The sequence below is a fragment of the Artibeus jamaicensis genome, unplaced genomic scaffold (genome assembly GCF_021234435.1).
Source record: "Artibeus jamaicensis isolate MK-2021 breed Jamaican fruit bat unplaced genomic scaffold, CSHL_Jam_final contig_923, whole genome shotgun sequence".
NCBI classification, from domain to species: Eukaryota; Metazoa; Chordata; class Mammalia; order Chiroptera; family Phyllostomidae; genus Artibeus; species Artibeus jamaicensis.
This window is the reverse complement of record NW_026522014.1, coordinates 6,728,889-6,748,198: the sequence shown is the minus strand read 5'-3', so window position 1 is coordinate 6,748,198 and position 19,310 is coordinate 6,728,889. Positions and strand designations below refer to the sequence as shown.

The following is a 19,310-nucleotide window of genomic DNA, read 5'->3' as shown; positions in this document are numbered from 1 at the left end:
CTTTAGTCTTAATACAAAATATACACTTACGCCCTGCCTTCTGATGATTAATTGGTAGGAAACTGACCTGATAACCCAACTGTTCTCAACATGCCCAAATGTTCACTCTGGAGTTCCCAAGCATTTGGCCACAGTCATCGAAACAGTGTTCTCCTGGAGAACATGTGGACCTCAGATGAATTCTAGGGTCCCGTAGGCCCTCTGTCAAGTTTCTCCCTGCACTCCCCCATTCCTCCCCACTCCAGCTCCCAGCTCCTGTTGCCTGGCACTCCCTCCACTTGCTGAGATATGACCCCTGAGTCCCATTTCATGTCAGATAAACTCTCACTTTGGCATAAGCATGGGCGTCTTCTTTATGACTGCATTCAGCAGATGGCTGGTTGGAAGTGCTCAGGAAACCTCTGACACTGGGTGGAGGCCTGCACCCAGGCCTCCTCTGCAAGCTAGGGAAGAGGATGTTGATTTTCAAAAATAAATGCCTCATCAGAGGAGGCTGGGTTGAACATCAGCTCTGGGCTTCCTTCTCCAGCCACTTCCTGGGGAGCTCCTCCACTGATTTTGGTCTGAGCTGTCTCCTTGCTGGTATTTCTGGCCCCTGGTAGTGCCCCACGGGTTTGCTCCACATTTGGAGCATCCTCACTACCCACCCGGCCTCGGCACAAACAGAAAGCATCCTCAGGGCTGACATGGCACTGGACACATCAACACCCTTCTTTCTGCTCTCTTCTAGAAGTTCATTGCTATTTCCAGTGGCTGGGTTAGAAATGCTATTTTGGTCCAGGGATTTATGGACCTCTTAGCTTCAAGAGTTCTGTGCGTATTCTGAGAGCATTTGCAATTTTCTGTGTGTGAAAATGCACCTCTGAATTTTTTCCCCCTGAGGAAATGATCTAGAGTTTCCATAAATTCTCAAACGGGGGGATGAACAATGAGAATCAGAAATGTTCATGCTAATTGTGGGATTCACACTGATGCAGAGGCACTGGGTTCCCTGGAGCTCCCTCTGAGCACCAGAAGGCCGAACCGTCCACGTGTAAGCAAGCGAGAGCTTCCTCTGGCCACCTTTCCCTGCAGGCAGGTCACAGCCATTCTGCACTGTTTCCTCTGTCCTGGCCCTGAGTGGTTGAGTTGGCTGTGCGTGTTGCCTCAGCAGTCAAACTGAGGGGTATTTTTATCCTGCCAACAGGAGCTGCCATCCTGGGTGAGCTGTGACTTTGGCTCCAAATGGAGAGGAAGAAACTAGCAGGGAGGGAACCAGTCCTGATGACACAGGAGCCTAAGCTCTTGCTACCTGCAGTCTGCCACCCATCTGTCACCTGTCCTCAGGGCACCCACAGGGGCCCTTTCTTCTGTGTCACCGACTTCAGTGGTGGGCCTGGGGTGAGAGAAGCCCAGGGCCGAGTAGGCTGGTTTTCCTGAGCTGTAAACCAAGTTCACAGTTAAAGATAAGGCACCTGGAGAAGAGGGAGAATTGGGCCCAGGAGGCAGTCTGAAGTGTTCTGGTCTTCTGGCCAATCGGGCTGGGTGTGGGCGGGGTGAGGAGAGCTGGGGGGCGGGGCAGGCTCCGGTAGCCAGGGTGGCGGCCCTCGATGAACCCACCTACAGAAGGCAAGGAGCGGTGCAGGGGACAGACCGTGGGCAGCAGAGGGAGGGTGTCTTTTTCTTTTCTTACATATATATGTATTTTCACAAAACCAAGGAGTCCCACTGGCTTGTGACCTGCTTTTTTGCCACTTGTCGAAAGTGCTGGCGCGGTCTTGTTCTGGCTGCACCGATTTGATTTATTCTAAGAGCGGAGATAAGACTGACCAGGTCCCGGCCACCCTCTCAGCACTGAATAGCATCCTTCTTTTTAACCGATGCCATTTTAAGGCAACATTATTTCAACTGGCATTGTTTGGGGGACTAGTGAGGTTGAACTCCTGTTGATCGTTCCGATGAATTTCATCGTGTTTTTGTATCAGAAACATGTAAAGCAGGCAGCTCTGTCATTTCCACTCTCTGCTGCAAACTGGATGATAGATGGATACGCGGTGAGAAGGGGGTGCAGGCCGGGGAGGAAGCTGCCAACAGGCTATGTTGCTTCCTTGTCTTCTTTTTCAACACATCACAAATAAATGCTCATTGTAGAAAGAAATCAAACATTCCATAAGGGCATATAAGTATGCGGAAAGCCTGTCTCAGCATTTCCCTCCCCGCACCCACAGACCTTATTCCCCAGGTGTGACCGTTTTGAACCTCTTCCTGCTACTTCTTAACCTCCTGCAGGCCCTGCTGCAATGGTCATGGATTCAGCGGAGCAATCGGGAGAAGGGGTTGGAGACTCCAAAAGGAGGAATAGGTTCTTCATAAAAGCACCCAGGGTGGTCAGTGCCAAGGGAGGCAGGAGAGACCACAACTGCTGTTTGTCTGCCATCAAACGGGCAGACAGATGAATGGAGAGAGAGTTAAGATTACTCTGTTTGCCTTGATTTCAGTCCATAGGAAAAATGGCAGGCTGCTTACTGCCGCACCTGAGCAGTGTCCTTTGTTAACTTCTGTCCCTCGAGTGTAACCCTTTTCCTTTACAGAGTGGAACGGAAAACCTGAGAAAAGGCTGCCATCGCGGTGCGCACCCTCCTCCCCTTGGCAGGTCCGCGCGGAGCCCTGCAGCCACCTTCACCCAGACAGCGGTCTGAAATAACATCCACAGGCTGCCCGGCCGAGCCCGTTCTGGCTAAGGGAATGCCATCAAAGTCACGCTTAAAACTGATGCCAACACTTGAGTAGAATCTGTCCTGTGAAAGGGAACCCACTCCTCGTTATCAGAAGATCTTCTGGAGGAAAAATGACCTAACTGTTCAGATTCTCGGTGTTACAAAAATGGCTGTTTTGCATGGGACGGGCCATCACCAAACTGACCTGGAACCTTTGAAAATTTTATATTTTATTTCCTCTTTGAGAGATGCAAATGCCTATGGAAGGGGCTAGGCCAGATTAGGACCAGTGGGTCACCAGCCTCCTGTTTACTGAAGTAAAAAAAACAGACATTCAAGGTGCAAATATATATATGTATTTTGAGATTCTGCTTTCTGTTCCTTCCCAGCTTTAAACACGGATCACCTATCCCACCCCTCCTGGCATCATTTTCCACAGGGAATCCTTTTTCTGCAAGGGCTTAATTCCCACCCACCCCTCAGCTCTGCTCCTGTGTCCTAGGCAAGGTGGCTTAATGTCAGGCAACTTTTAGGCACATACAGTAGACCAAATATCCTGTGAATCGTTCAAATAACAACATTTTGCATGAGAAAGCTCTGTCGTGAACTGAGTCCAAAAGAGCTTCTTTCGAGAAGTGTCCATTCTAAAAAAGACAAACCTTATTTAATGGGCCAGAATGATATGTAGCCAGACTCCAGGTGGTGATGTTGGGGGAGGGGCACGGAGCGTCCCTGCTGGATTGTATGAGTCCTCTAACGCTGGGTAACAAAGTACCCCCAAACTTAGCACCTTAACGCAACAAACTGATGATCTCACCGCTTCCAAGGGGCAGGGACCCAGGATTGGTTTAGCTGGGTCTCGCTCGAGGGCTCTTATGAGGCTGTAGTTTTCTCAAGGCTCAACTCGGCCTGACAGGCTGCTTCAAAGCTCACTCACATGGTCCCTGGCAGGGGCCTCAGTCCCTTGCTAGTGGGTGGCCAGAGGCCCCCACTGCTTTCCATATGGGTCTCTCCATAGACTTCCTGAGTATCCTCATTACATAGCTTCCCCCATAGCAAGTGATCCGAGAAAGCACATGCCCCAAGACATAAGCCTGTCTTTTTATAACATAATCTCAGGAGTCCCAGCCTATCACGTTTGTGGTATTCTATTCATAAGCAAGTCCAGCCCACACTTAAGGGGAGAACGTTTCATCTCTACCTCTTGAAGGGAAACCTATCTAAGAATCTGTGAACATATTTCACAGACAACCACATGTATGATACAAGTTACCTACATCTAGTTTGCTCCTTGGTCTACAGCAGAAGTCGGCAGACTTTTTTTCTGGAAAGAACCAGACAGTAAATATTTTAGGCATCATGGGCCAGACTGTCTGTCTGGGTTGCGACTACTTAACTCTGCCATGGTGCTGCAAAGCAGCCACGGGCAACTCGGGTGGTCCTGGAACCATGTGGGGGTCAGGGGTGCAGACCCCCTGTACAGTCAAATATCCACATATAACTTCTGACTGCTCCCAAACTTTACTACTTAACTACATAAGCAAATGAGTGTGGCTTTGTTCCAGCAACATTTTTGTTTACAAAAGCAGGCCTGGGGTGAATTGGGCCCCTTCAGCCCCCTGGCGTGACTGGCTGATCTGACGCCACTGTGCCCCTGCAGCTTGCAATTGGGCAGTGAGATAATAGGAAGAAAGGATCACCTGAGAGATTTAGGTGGGGAAATGTCAGGACTTGGGATTCCGGTCTGTCTTATGGGGAATAAGAATAGGAGTGTAAAAAGGGAGAGCTGACTTGGAACCACAGGGGACAAGATAGTGTCTTCATTCTAGTCAATCGCTGAAGCTGAGATGATGCAACAAGTCCGGACACTCTTCAGGCAACTGGACCTGTGGGGCTAGATTATAGCATTCAGATTTTGACACAAGGTGTGAACGGGAGGACCCATCTTCACAAAGATCCTGCAGCTCCACAGAGCCGAGTTCACCAGGGAGTGAGTGTGCAGATAAGAAAAAACTTGTGCATCACAGATGGGGGACGAGGTGGAAGCAGCTCGGAGAGAGCAGGGGACACATGGGGCAAAGGGAACTTCAGAACTAGATGCAGCCTCACGCTGTGGGGTGGGGCATGGGGATAGCGCTTCTTTTGCAATATTCATAAACAAACTTTAAGGGGCAACTTCTAGTTAGCGTAAGTTTAAACATATGTAAGTTGGTAGGTCTAACTTCCCCCTCCTTGTTTCTTAAGACTTGATTTGGCAAATGCTAATATACTCACTTCTATTGCTGTTCACGTTAAGCTTATTTTGTGATTAAGCCAAGCACAGATAGGGCCGAGAATTCTACTTTTCCTTGAAATTCACTTGTGATAGAATTTTTAAGCTGTGTAAGGCACATAATTTCCTGTGTAGACTATTTATCATTCTCAAGAAGATAGTTGACAAACTTTACCATTAAAATCTGTACTTTTTTTCAGCCCAAACCACAGATACTAGTCATTTTTAATTTCAATTTAAAGGTGAAATCTTCTTTCTTTGATGAGATGCGCTTCGGAAATGAACACTCTGCTGGTAAATTATTTCTCAAAGCGGTTTGTTTTTGCTTTGGGGACACCACATGGTCTATCACGACCCCATTTGGAGAGCCAGTGTTGAACATCAACATCCCATTGTTCTCTAAAGCTTTTCTCCTTCGTATCCTGAATCTAAAAATAAGTAAAAGAGTAAAAAATAATTTTTTTGATATAGTTTTCATTGCAAGAAATATGCACCTTTCTTGGAGCTGATGTCAGCAAATGAAAAAACCTGTTTCCACAAACAGTTCTTCGGTATAAAATAATGACGTGGAAACAGTATTTTCTCTATTTCAGGTGCTCCTCGCTGGGAGCATTACAAACACTTGGAACTTTAGACATCTCGCTTCTTACCTTGTGATGGAAAGTGTGTCAGGAGGAAACCAGGCTGTGGAAATCTGACCCAGCGGGACTCCCCACAGCCCAGGGTGCAGGGCTGGCCCCCGCCCAGCACCGCATTCTGCCATTACCCTGAACTGGATTCCTCTCAGCCAGGTAAGGTGCTCACCACCCAGTCTTTCCAAAAACACCTGTGAACTGTTCCACTTTTACTAATAACTTTATTTAAATAAGACACAAGAACTTCTATACTGAAAAAATACAAAACAAAAGCCACACACTTCCTTGTGTAGTAAAGCCATATTGATGGTAACTCGAATACTGTTCAGCGCAGTGGCTAAATCAAACAGTACAACTATATACAAAATTTAAACAATTTCTGACAAATTTCTACAGCTGGATGTAGGATACATTTGAGCTCAACAACTTCTGGGAAATTTACATGGCAAAGCATAAGCTTTAACACATTTGGTTCAAAACTTTAATATATGCTAAGAACAAATGTACAACACAATCAATATTCAGTTTCTCATGAGAAAAATAAAAGCACATATCACTATAAATATCGTACATCAGATTTCATCACCAAAAAAGCATCATCAGTCCATCTTTCAGAAATTGATATTGATACTATTGCATCTTATTTGGACAAAAGCAGAGCATAAGATCAACACATTATGTAATGCTAAACCAGAGCGCAGAAGTTAATGGAGCTCATATTTATCTTACAGAGCTAATAATTTTCTCCCTTTAACCATAATCTACAAAATATAGTATTTTCATCAAGGCCTGAGATTATTAGGGTTAAAGGTGTCTGCTGCTGAAGAGATTGTTTTGAAAGGTTCCCCTGTGGAAATGGCAAAAAGTAAGCTGAGTCCTTCCCCATGGCAGTCTCCTACAACGTAACACTGACTAACTCAAAGGGGCCGGGGTGCGCCTTCGGGAGAAAATATTACTGCGGACTTTGGTGGAAAGAAGATAACTGGGATCATGACAAAATGACACACACACACACACACACAAACATACATATATATGCCATTTCTTAAAAAAAAATCAATGGTGTTGCTTTCATCTTTATCACCTCTTCCTTCTGCAACCTCTTTAGAAAATAAAAACCCAGGAATGACTGAAGGGAACTGAAACGTTCCTGTAGCTGTAGGCACCTTGTTCCCCTAATTTTTAAGGAAACTGTGCCATATACTTTAGGTGCAGGTGTAAACTACTCTGTTTTATTGAACTGAAAGCAATGGGATAAAAATACAAAAAGGCCCGTTTGCTCTTGCATGCTCTTCGTGTGGCAGCAAAGGACGTCTGGGAGTTGGGCCATCCACTGACCAATCGGGAGGACCTAGGGCTCTCCTCACACCTGGATGAGAAGTCAGGTCAGGTCTGAAAGGTCAAGGCTAACTTACTTGGGTTTTGCTGTACTCTGCACAACCAAAATGTTAACAGAGCTATGCATGATAGTATAAGAGGCTTCAGTGAGACAGCTTCAAACTACTGCATTTGAAAGTCCCTACATAACCTGCTTATGCTGCATTAATTCTGATACCTACACATTCCCTCTCTACATAAATGAAACTCGTACACCTAACCTGCTTGAGGAAAACAATAACCAAAAGTGTGTCATTTTTAAACCTGCAAACTAAAGAATTTCCAAAAGGGAAATTACCATTAACATGCCTTTGGACATAACAGTAGCGTTTCTTGACGTGGGTGGCCAACATAAATAAAAAAATCTCAACCATCCCTTGTGAAACTTCACTTGCTCTGAATTTAAACCCAGACACTCTTGTCTTTAAAAGTCCATCACACGCAATGTGGAATGTCTGTGTGCAGCCTAGTCCTGGACACTTCATATGTGACATTGAACAGTCATTAACTGAGCAACACCTGAACTTGTAAAAAAGAAAAAAAGCCACACTTACACATGTTGAGACAGTGAATGCAACAGTTGTTTTACTTGTAACCACATGACAAAAGTGATGTCAGACACCACAAGATTTGCTGGTTCTCCTCATGTTCACCCATGTCCAGGATTATCGTTCTCCTAGGGTTGAATGCACTTCTTATTCTGAGAATGTGGAATGTAGTGAGGAAAGGGAAATGCATAAAGGAAGGAAAGGCAAAGAGTGATGTTCCCTCTTTAGCTTTGTAGCTGTGGAATAGTTAACATCCCAGTATGATATACATTCCAAGTTACCTGAGTTTAGACTTCAACTGAAGTACCTGCAGCGAGGCCGTAGGGCGGGCACTGTGCAACTGTTGTGGCCATGTCTTTTATTTGATTTTTTGCATTGTATGTATTACAGAAGTTAGAAACAAACACCTGGATCAATTGTAAACATAATCCTGAAGTACAGTATTTTCCATAGGACAAAACACAGCAAGACATTTTCTACTGAGACAGGCAACTTTTTGATATAGAGCTTATTTATACTGAAGAATTTGGAACAAAACGCAAGACACAGTACTAATCTGTCAAACATACTATGAAATGCATAGTCTCCACTTAAATGCTCAATGACACACACGTTTTGCAAGCATTACTGCTTTCCACAAAAACTGCTGAATAGGAGTTCTGTCCCTGCCAAGATCAGTGTTAAGAGATACTTTATGTTGCTGAGAAGTATTTTGTCGGTGGTGATGTTCTGAAAGTTTTGTCACTCCATGCAGATAGATGTCTGAGATCTAGCTCCTAATCCGCGGAAGGTCGGGCCGAGGCCAGCTCCCCTTCGCTTTAGAGGATCACGTAGTTCTGTGCAGAGATGTGCTCCTCGCCCTGCAGGTCCTGCAGGAGTGGCGGGGGCTGCTGGGATGGCTGCTGGACAGAGGCCTCCAGGGGGCCCGCGGTGCTGGTGTCTTCAGAGAGAGACGCGAAGGAGACCCGGGAGGAGAGCTGCTCCACGGCCAGGGTCGCCAGGGCCGCGCTCTGGCCAGAGTTGGGGGAGTTCTTGAGCATCAGGTCGGAGGCAGGTAAGAGAGGGCCTAGGAGTTTTACAGGACAGAAAGCTGATCCGGTGGGGATGAAATTAACCTTGTTTTTGTCAGGACATGAAAAGAGAGGGGCTGAGACAGGCTGACGAGACCTAAAACCATAAAACAAAATGAGGTTTACAGTCTTGAAAAAGTTAAGCACTTTCTGAATTAATTAGAGTTCTCTAACACAGCTCAAGTGTGAATGGCAGGGATGAGTTAAGTGTACACAGAGGGGTAAACATCTTCCATAGCACAAGTCAGCTGGCAGACTACTGATGTACACAGCACTGAAGTGAGCTTTGAGACCAAAGCATTTCCAAAAGGACTGGGCAGACAAACTGTTTCAGAGATCACTGGTCTGCTTTCAAGCACTTAGGAACCTGGAAACATGTCTTACATTATAGCTGAAGACTATGCAAAGCTAGATTGAACAAACCTTTTCTGTTAAGAAAAAGTATACTGGGGAGAGGGATTACCCCATGATATATTTGATTTTTAAGCATTTTCTCCTTTTTTTTAATTTAAATATTTTTATATTTTATTTATTTTTTTTTAGAGAGTCGGAAAGGGAGGGAGAAAGAGTTTAGAGAAACATCAGTGTGTGGTTGCCTCTCACACGCCCCCTACTGGAGACCTGGCCTACAACCCAGGCATGTGCCCTGACTGGACTTCAACTGAGGACCCCTTGGTTCGCAGGCCAGCACTCAGTCCCCAGCCACACCAGCCAGGGCCATTTTCCTCCTTTTTCTGCATCTTTATACATACTTCTAGAACACAGATCAGGAAAAAAAGTTTCAGTAGTTTCTTGAAGAGCCAGTCAGCCCAGCAGAGCAAGGTCCACAAGCCTCCCTCTCCACCCAGGCCCAGGAGCTAAGCCATCCTCTCCCACAGCCGGGCCTCTGTTCCCTTGTATGTGCATGAGCACAGCTGCCTCCGCTGGGCACCTGCGCTGGGGCAAAGGGACAAGTGAGCCCAAGAGCCACAGGGTTTCTGCCAAGTATTTATAGTATGAACCTCTATTCCTTTAATTTCTAATTTATACATATTAAAATTTCAAAAAGAAAAAAATTGTCAACAGAAAGTCTAAACTCGACTCTACGTGCTAGAGGTGCTCACAGGGAAGGAGATGGGCCTCCGCCTCGGCGTCAGCAGGCTGGCTGCACGTGGACTCTGCCGCCCCAGTCTCGGCGCCGGCCACCTCAGTGGACAGAGCCTTTGACCGGAAAACCCGCAGCGACTGAAAACAGATCTTCTGGCTAGAGTAAGGATGGATTTCCAAGCTTCTTTTGTATTAGCTTACATATTTGCAACATACAGACTCCAATTCTACTTTAATAAGATCTCTTTTGTCTATTCAGTTCTCTTTTCATTATTTTGAAGCACATTATCAGCTGGATGGAGTAGTTGATTCATCTGTAATCAACTGGTCTCAGTAAAAAGCTTCGCAGCTTTGCAGATCCCAGCTGATAGAAAAGACATTACTTACGCCATTTCCTCAAAGACCTTCACTCGCTCACATCCCTCTGGGGGCTCCCGTTTGAACATGTAGCTGTTGTTTGGTTTGGGAGATGAAGCATACTTGGGTAACGGTGAGCTACTCCCACTGTCTGTAAATTTAAAGCAGTTACATTAACTAGTGATTGAAAGCTCTTTTAAATTAAATTTGATTTCCAAACAAGCAGCCTTTTGCACAATTTATCCACTATTGCCCCTGTGCTTCCACCACAGAGCTTCCTTTATTGCAAAGCTATTTCTAACACCCTTGTGTAGTACATTTCTTATAAATAAAAGCTTCAATGCAACAGCAATCTGCCACACCACAGAACATAAAAGGATGATATTTTGGTCTAGAAAACTGCATTTATTCAGAGAATATAGTAGAGCTGTAGTCCTGAAAACAAATACATTATTATGTATTTCAAAATGTAAATGAGTGGCGTAATATGTATAAGTCACACAGAAGAACTACAAGAGATTAATACAGGGTTCTCTGTTTTCTCAGGGTCCAATCAGCGGAACTGAGAATTTTAGTATGTGGAATAATCTTCCCCAGCTCTTAGCAGGAACATTACTTTTACTCAACATCAAGAAGATTATGTATGCAGGGAAAAGATAGTTTTACAACACAATGTCTTTTTCCCTCGGCCCACCATGAAAAAGTAATTGGCTCAGGATTTTGCTTTTGAAAACGTCTGTATGAAAGTACTTTTTAGCATAATTTGTATTTTTGCTACTGAAAGCATGAGAAATCTAAAAGCATCTCTACCTAACATGTTTTCTTCATATTTCTGACCAAAAAGAAAATGGTCTATTCACGAAAAGCCATAAAACCTATATGTAATTTCTGCCTTTCCCACCTGGCAAAGGATTTTGGAAATTCAAATTCACCAAAATGTGTCATTATCTCTGTGAGATGCCAAGATGTAAAGTCAGTAACATGCTTGTATAAACACAATCGTCCTATTTAAACAGAGTCTGACTTAATGCAAACCAATCCCGCTACTAAAACACTAAGCACATGATCTACTGAGATGAATTATTTTCATACATATTTTGAAAAGACAGCATTTGCAGCATAACTGCATTCATCACAATTTTGATACACTGCCTTAGTTTAGGATACAGAATGCAATCTAATGTTCAGAATTGGAGTGTTTTAATCATTTACTAATGAAGTACAGCACATGCCTAGAAACAGACCCTTCGAGTACACTTATAGGGTATTTGGTGAATGATTCGAAAAGCTTCTGTGTTAGTCCTGGGAACGAAGATGTGTGCTTGTATGTGAATATGCTTTTATCTCTGGCTGGGAAATCATGGCCTGAAAAATAACAAGGGCACACTACTGAGAAACCTAGAAAACCACGTAGTTTCTCCATCACTACTGTTGTGCGTGTCCCTATAGATTCTGTGTAGTCTCTTGGAAGTAAGTCTTAGAGTTAAGTTGGGTTTCTTCACATACCTTGCAGGCATGAGGATTATTTTAGATTCAACACTTGTGCTATATTGCTTAAAGAAATCTCCCAGGAAGGGAGAAGGGGAAATATGACTTTCTCTCTTAGGCAGACGCAAAGCGTCCTTAACCCAACTAGAGTCTGAGTTTCCTGCTCTCTATTAAAGCTAGGCTAGACCAAAAAGACCGGTCCACAATCAAAAACTGGTGAGAAGGAGGCCCTGAACTCAGTGCCACACCAAAAATCTTGCTTTGCTCTCCAAACTGCAACAAGCCACGCAGAGGAAATCCTGAAGCAGACAAGGCCCGTGGAGCCCGCACGGAGGCTGCTGCTGGTAACAAGGCCGCCCTCCTGGCGTGCGGAAGTGGCCTGAAACCACGCGCTCCGGGCCTCCACCAAGCACTCCTGCCATCGGCAGTCAAAGTTTCACTGTATTATGATGCAAGAATTATCATCTTGGCCACAACTACAATCTTCTGTGTTACATTTCTTACTGCATCATCAGGCCTACGCACATGATTTCTCTCAGGACTTTACTGACAATTTGAAGGGACTTTCCCAGAATTGAAAGTTAGGTGTGAATTGAATAATCAGCGAAACTGATTATCTTCCCATTAAGAATCTACAATGAATTAAATGGTTTTTCTTCTTGAAACTTTTCCAACTTCCAACTTCTAAACATTTTCTAAAATACACACAGGCACACATTTATTTGTTTACATTTAATGTTTGGTGGTCTGGAAAAACAAAGCTGGAAAGACCAAAATCTGGAACCATAAGCAGACATGTTAAATCTGAAGTGTCTCTCAGGTAAGCGTGTAACCTGACAGATGCAAAGGGAGGTGGGACGCTGGCCGAGGGCGGAGCTCTGCCACGGGCTGTGTAGCCGTGTGACCTTACACACAGCGGCCTCTTTGAGCTTCCACATGACCATAAGAGTTGCCACTCCTAACTCTAAAATTCTGTACTTTTTAAAATGGTTCTAACATACAAAGAAGGAACACTGTACCAACTCTTTGCTTTACAGAATGGCGTGCTTCAAAACAGCCCACACAAACCACCTATCCTACTTTGATTTCTAACTTCTCATTTAGAACTCTTGGTTGAATTTAATAACCACATTTCAGAAAGAATTATAAATAAATATGAGGTGAGCTTGCCTGCTCAGAAGATTCAAGATGAAAAATCTCATGTAATCTTAATCCCTTTTGTTCACAAGGATGACACACTTTCTCATTATTCTGTTTTCCACAGTAGGAATCCACTAGACATGTAGATGAGATTAAGTTAAATGTTACTCTATGTTCTTATAACATCATAGCCAATGTCAACTAATAAGACTAAATGCAATGAATATGATTATTTACATAGCTGTCTGTATTAATAACATTCTCACCTATATTAACACAGCTCTGAAAATCCAAGAGTGGAAAAACTTTATTGTTTATTTTACTATACTAGATCATACTTATGAATGTGTACCACATTTACCAAATAAAATGCAACTAACTTGTCCAATACATTGACCAAAGTCCAGACCTCATCCCTAAGAGATTCAGATTTTAGTCTGCAGCTATCCCCAATCAGGTACTCCTTTCTGGGGGTAAAGCTCACGAATGCTTCTGAAGTGCAGTCAGATTTGAAAACTAATCATGAAAAAGTTAGAACACTGTTTTGGAGTTAGGCCACCTGACTTCTACTTTTACCTAGGCCTAACTGGAAATAACTACTGGTATCAATTATGAAAAATGCATGTAAAAGGATCAGGATAGTGCCATGAAACACAGTAAGGTCTCAATATATATCACTACAACAATAAATGCAAAATTTCTAATTTGAAAATTTAAAATGGTGAACCATTCAGAAATTGTCTTTTCCACTGCCTACTGGCAGAAAATAACAGGAGCACCATTTTTAATGGAGCTGCACACTCTAACTTTATTCAGGTGTGCAGAGACAAGATTTTGTGTTGGGTGGGAAAGCCCAGTAATATCTGGGGTACCAGATTCTCCAGCATGTCCACCCAGCATGAACTATTCCAGTTCACAATGGCACCCTTCAGCATACACAGACCTAACGTGCTGAAGTGAAAATCAATGCCCTAAGCATGCAGACGCTACAAATTCCCCTACAAAGAAAATAGGTTTATAATAAGTGCACCAATAATCAGTAGAATGAAATTCTTATTCTACCTTTACCAGCTAGAATAACAGGCTGGGATCCTGGGCACAGAGTTAACCAGCACTAATCTCAATGACACATAAAAAACATAATTGAAAGTTAGCCAACCGAATTAGTTTAGAAATATGGTTGACTAAATAGAATCTAAACAGAATTACTACTCTACTAGTAAAATTACTTCTTTTGCTTCAGGAAATGAAATAATCAGCTGCAGAGAGTTTTGATGGCCTCATGAAATCCGCGGGGACACAACTGTACATAACACTCCCTGGCAACCAACTTTTGGAACCAGTTGACATTACCAGTCTTTTGAAAGCCCTATATTTAAAAGGACCTTGGGACCATAAGGCACTAAGGAGACAAAGCTCATCTTCCCGACAGGGGCACCACCTCTGCCCCCTTTATTTCACCCTTCTTAGCCCCAGGTGGATGACTGATTAGCCAAAGACAGGTAAGACTTCGCAAGGAAGGGACAACCTAAGACAGGCAAGATAAGGAAGGGGCCCTCAGGGAAGGACTTGGTGGGCTATAGAAAAAAAGGGTGATGGACCCTCACCCCTTGGCTTTGACATAGCCTGAGTCCTCATTCTGTCTGCAAGAAGTCTCCTAATCTCTTGGCTGCCTTACTTCCCCTGCCTGACTTAAGCCTGAAACAATGTGGGAGGTCGGGAGGTCGGGAAGTTGGTGCAGCCCTGGGCAGGAATGCGTGGCTCCCTTGGGTGATCAGGCCTAAGAAAGAATGCATAAAATCCTGTGTAACCTGCTTTGCTAAGAATGTCCTCAGTTTTCCGACAAGGGTACAAGCATAAAATGAGCTTATTTCCCAAAGTTTTATGGCCCTTTAGCTATCTGACCCTGACTCAGAATAAGCCCTGATAGTTCTTTGAATGTTATCTATTGTTTGATCATTTCTGCCTGACAAGGATGAATGAAGACCTTCCTTGAGGTAATGCTCTCAGAAAAGCAATAAAAGCCTGTCCAAGCAAGGGTCAGCCAGCTCTCTCATTCAGAGAATGGTCATGCCGTCCCTTTTTCTCCACAGTACTTCTGCAGTCTGTGTGAATTTGTTTGTCACATCCACAACACAGCGGACACCACTGGACAGAGTCCACACTGATCACCTTTGCTACTTACGTTTTGCTTCTTCCACAAACACAATCCTGATACGCGGAACAACACTGCTTATAACTGTCTCCAAGTGTGACTTGAGCTGCTGATGTGCTAACTATGCACTCTGAATCTTACATGAATATGAACAATTCACTCTGAATCTATCTGACATGGCATTTAAAAATGAAAGTAAATCAGTTTATTGAAGACAGTCCTCAACCCAATTTATAGCCTAAAATGACTCTTACAAATAGAAATCACAATGGCAAAAACAAACTGAAAATAAATTTCAGATTACACAGAATATTTTATGTCTTGAAAGCAGTGTAAGTAAGCATCTCCGGAAAATCATTCTGATACAATCTTATTTTTTATATTCTTGAACTTTTTAAATCAAGAAATTTTCAGGGACATCAATTTAAAAAAAAACAAAAAACCTGAAACATGCTGTTCATATTAAATTGTTCCTAAAGTGTCCTACAGAGAGAAAAAACAAATACTTCTAATAAGTTTCACTATAATTTTAAATGCTCACTTAAACATTTACTGAGTGCTTAACTATACAGAAATAGAAGGCAAAGCAAAAATCTGTAAATGCCTTGTATTAGGTAAAATTCAGTATTTCCTTTTTAAAAAAATTTTCAATTCTTGCAACACAAAAATGGTACTGTAACACCTTCAGGCAGAAAGCCACATGGACCCTTAAGCTTATTTATCATCATGGTCTCCTAGAGGCCTGTTCCTTCTCTGACATTTACTACCTTATTAGTGGTGGCAATCAGATCCCACAAATCCTAAGGTAGCACTTGGTTAGAACTTGCCTTTATCTGCATCTCCCTTCTCGTACATCTCCCTCACCTTACACATAGAACCAGCCCCACCAGGTGCTGCTGATTTCCTTCCACCTCTATCTTCTACTCCCTCTGCCTTTGCTGCCCCCCCTCGTCTTTGCCCTACACCTGGGATTTCCCAACTGAGGTGCACAAAACGATTTGCTGACAGGCTGAAAGAAAATATTGGAACACTTACATATATTTACTTTCTACCTTTAAAAACAATAAAGGAAGCTTATGAACTCATGGTTTGGAGATTGAATTATACACATATATAAATTTATATTAGGGAATTAAAAATTGCTGAAAAAGGTGTGTAATAAATCAAGTTTGGAGACCACAGGACTAGACTAGTAACATAGCACCTGAGCTCGTCGTCCTGCTGTCTCTCCAACTCTATAGTTCCACCAGTGGTGTGGTCCCCAAAGATAAAGCTGGTCATGTCCCTTAGTTGACAAAAGATCTTTGCTTGGCTCTTCATTTCTCTTAGCAAGGCCTCCAGGCCCTTCATAAAACAGTGCCCTCTCCACCCTTCCACTCGCACTGCTTTCTTCTCCGCACCATTCACCCTATGCTCCAGCCACACAATTTCTTACTGTTCTCCACACACCAGGTCCTTTCACGGCTAGATGCCTATATAAATGCTATTCCTCCTGCAAAGGCAGTAAGAAATAGTATGAAGTAGTGACCTTTGTCGGCATCTGGACTGCATAGAATTTAAGGAAGTAACTTCCTTTCTCTAAGCCTCAGAATCCCCATTCTTAAAATAAGGACAACAAAGACCAAAAAAAGACAACATTCATGCTCACAGGACTGTGGTAGTATTACAGGAGATAACAAAGGTAAACTCACCGGAGCACATTTAATCATAACAATGCTATGAGGCAGGTAACATCATTACCCCTAACTCACAGGTAACATGAGCCCAAGGACTTGCCCAAAGACACAGAATTAGTGTGCTTGGCAGAGCAAGGATTCAACCTGGCCTCCCCAGTGTTGATCTATCTCACCTTGAGTGTCCTCATTGGAAACATGAGGTGACTAGAAGATCAAGGTCCTTCCAATCTAATGTTCTATGTTTCTAATTAAAGTCTTATAGCTCAGGCAATGGATTTACTGGGTCTGCCTTCTATTAGACTAACAAAGAGATACAGTGGGAGGAGTGGCTTCTATGTGTTGGCATTTATTACTAGAGGAAAATGAAAGATAACACGACAAAAAACTTCAACAGTCCCCCTTTTCCTCTAGCCTGCCTGATACGTGTATTTTCTCCCCCATCATGAACAGAGTAGAAGATGTGACAGGCTTTAGCAAAATAACTTCCTTCCCCCTAATTTCAATAGGAAACATGAAGCTGTTTGTTTTCTCCTAGAAGGCCTATCTAAACTAGCAGAAGTTTAGCTGGTTTGTTTGGGGGGTGGTTTTTGGTGAGGAGTTAAGAAGAGAGATTATCGCACTGTTCCTAAAGATTCAAAAGCCAAACACATAAAATCTAACAACTTAAAGAAAAATATCAATATTTTCAACACAGCCATAAAAATATACCCTTAAAAATGGGCACAGCATGAAGGATGGTCTTAAAGAACCACTCAAAACCTCTCCACCAGGCACCACTGCATAGAGCACAGGTCCTGCTCTATGTGCCGAGGACACAGCAACAGGCACAGTGAAGTTACCTGCTCTTGCTGGTGCTTATGTTTTGCTAACTACACGCCAGGGCATTAAGTGAAAGATACATGCACACAGGATAAGAAATTTTGGGTTGCTTCTGTTGTAGACTCTAGATTGTAACTGCTAGAAATCAGTTGTATACTTATCAATTAGCTTTAAATAATGAATGGTAACTCATCCAGAGTCTAACTAGCACTGCATCTGCCATGGGTACACTTATGAACATTTTCCAAAAGTGGGGGGAAAGGCATTTACTTACTGGATGTTTCTTATGTGCTGTCAGAATAGGAATGTATGTAATTTTAGATGTTATCTTGAAAAAGAGAAGTAGGAAAGATGACTTTAGAGCCATAATTCTAAAGCAGATCAGTTTTTAGAAGAACAGTTAATATTTATTTATTTTAATTAAAGTTATTGGGTGAGATTGGTTAGTAACATTACATAGGTTCCAAACACAGAATCCTGTAACACATCATCTGCGTATTGCATTGCATCTCACCACTCAAACATCTGGTCTCCTTCTGTCACCACATATTTGATCTCTTGCCCCTCCCGCCCATCCCTTCCCCTCTGGTCACCATCATATTGTTTCTGTGTCTATGAGTTTGTTGTTTGCTTGTTTGTTCTTTTGTTGCTTTAGAATAGATCTGTGTTAACTTGTGGGATAACTTCTTTGTTAGAACTATATCTCTGCACTCTTTGTAATTTTACCACCATGAAGTTCTTCTAGGATAATAAACATTCTGGAAACACAAGTGAAGCATCATTTTATACAGAAACAGATTCAGGCTTAAAAACCAGGCATTTGCAAGATCTGGCCACTGAAAGAAGTATATACAACATATATCATTTTCACAATGTAAACCACAATAAGAAGAAAGCTACAAAATATTGGCTGATTAGGCTATCTAGAAAGCAGAGGGTTCAAGCATGTTAAGGACAAAGGTCAAAAAGAAAAGGTTAAGAAATAGAGCACTAGAGATAAATCAGAGTTAAAATGTATGTAGAAAAGAACTAGAAGATATAAAAAATTCAAAGTCTGCCTAGGGTCAGCCAAAGATCCTGAAAAGACAAAATAGTACTTTTTTTCTCTTCTGCAACTAAGGGCTGCTTAGTCTTAACACCCAAAGTTTAGAAGTATTAATATTTATGGGTTAAATCACAGCATGAGTTAAATAGGCTTTTCTGCATCCATTTTGGGAAACTCCATCCACATAACATATGTTGTTCTTGTGGGAAAATATAGTTTAAGTTCCTAATAACCAACTTATGGACTCTTGGAATACAACTCTCTGCGGCGGGACTAAGCAGAATGGGTGAGTTGACTTCATGATTACAATAATCAATGTTTCCACTATATCTTGCAAAATTGCAGAATTTTATAACAACTGCCTAAGTGAGTTGTGCCAAAGATCAACTCTAGAGGCAGGCTGAAGTCTAGGTTTTGTGGCTTGCCCAGCACTAGTTTGGCTACCATCAAGGAACACTGGCAGAGCTACTAAAGAACTAATATTCTGACTCTGCCATCTTATTACATAAATGACTGCTCTTCTCCCTTGCACTCTGGGCATGATAATGTCTTAGGATACATTCTGAGGATGTCGAGACGAGAGCTCCTATTCTGGACCCCTGAACTCTCCTCTAGATCATAACGTAGGATCTGTGGCTATTACATGGTTAGTTAGCCTGGCAACTTCATACATGGGACCAGGGTGGATGCCTTCAGTCTTTTGGTCACTGAAAAAAACTGGCAAAAAAAACCCACACAGAAACCAAAACCTGAAAGCAGTCTCTTCATGGCTAGACATTTCTCAACAGACTGTTTCTGTCCTGGCACTGCCATTGCAATATCCAGAGGGAAAAAATCAATAGGCTAATCAAATTATACATGATTCATGGAGAATAGATGCTAGGAATAGGCAGAACTGCTTGAGCACCGTCAGGACCAAGGGAAGTGTTCAGCGGACGAGCACCAG

The 19,310-nt window shown here is 42.8% G+C and overlaps 1 protein-coding gene across 5 annotated transcripts in view; it reads right to left on the bottom strand.

Moving 5' to 3' along the window:
* Nucleotides 1–5,804: 5,804 nt before the first annotated feature.
* The window catches only part of GLCCI1 (glucocorticoid induced 1), a 91,793-nt gene continuing 78,287 nt past the window's right edge, over nt 5,805–19,310 (bottom strand). For 4 of the 5 annotated variants that reach the window (XM_037158864.2, XM_037158866.2, XM_037158867.2 and 1 more), the window contains 2 exons: nt 10,072–10,192; nt 5,805–8,695 (listed from right to left, as the gene is read on the bottom strand). In XM_037158864.2, coding sequence (XP_037014759.2) covers nt 8,347–8,695; nt 10,072–10,192 — 470 coding nt within the window. In that variant the 3' untranslated portion in view covers nt 5,805–8,346. The remainder of the gene's footprint in view (nt 8,696–10,071; nt 10,193–19,310) is intronic. The other variant, XM_037158869.2, reaches the window with a different exon arrangement.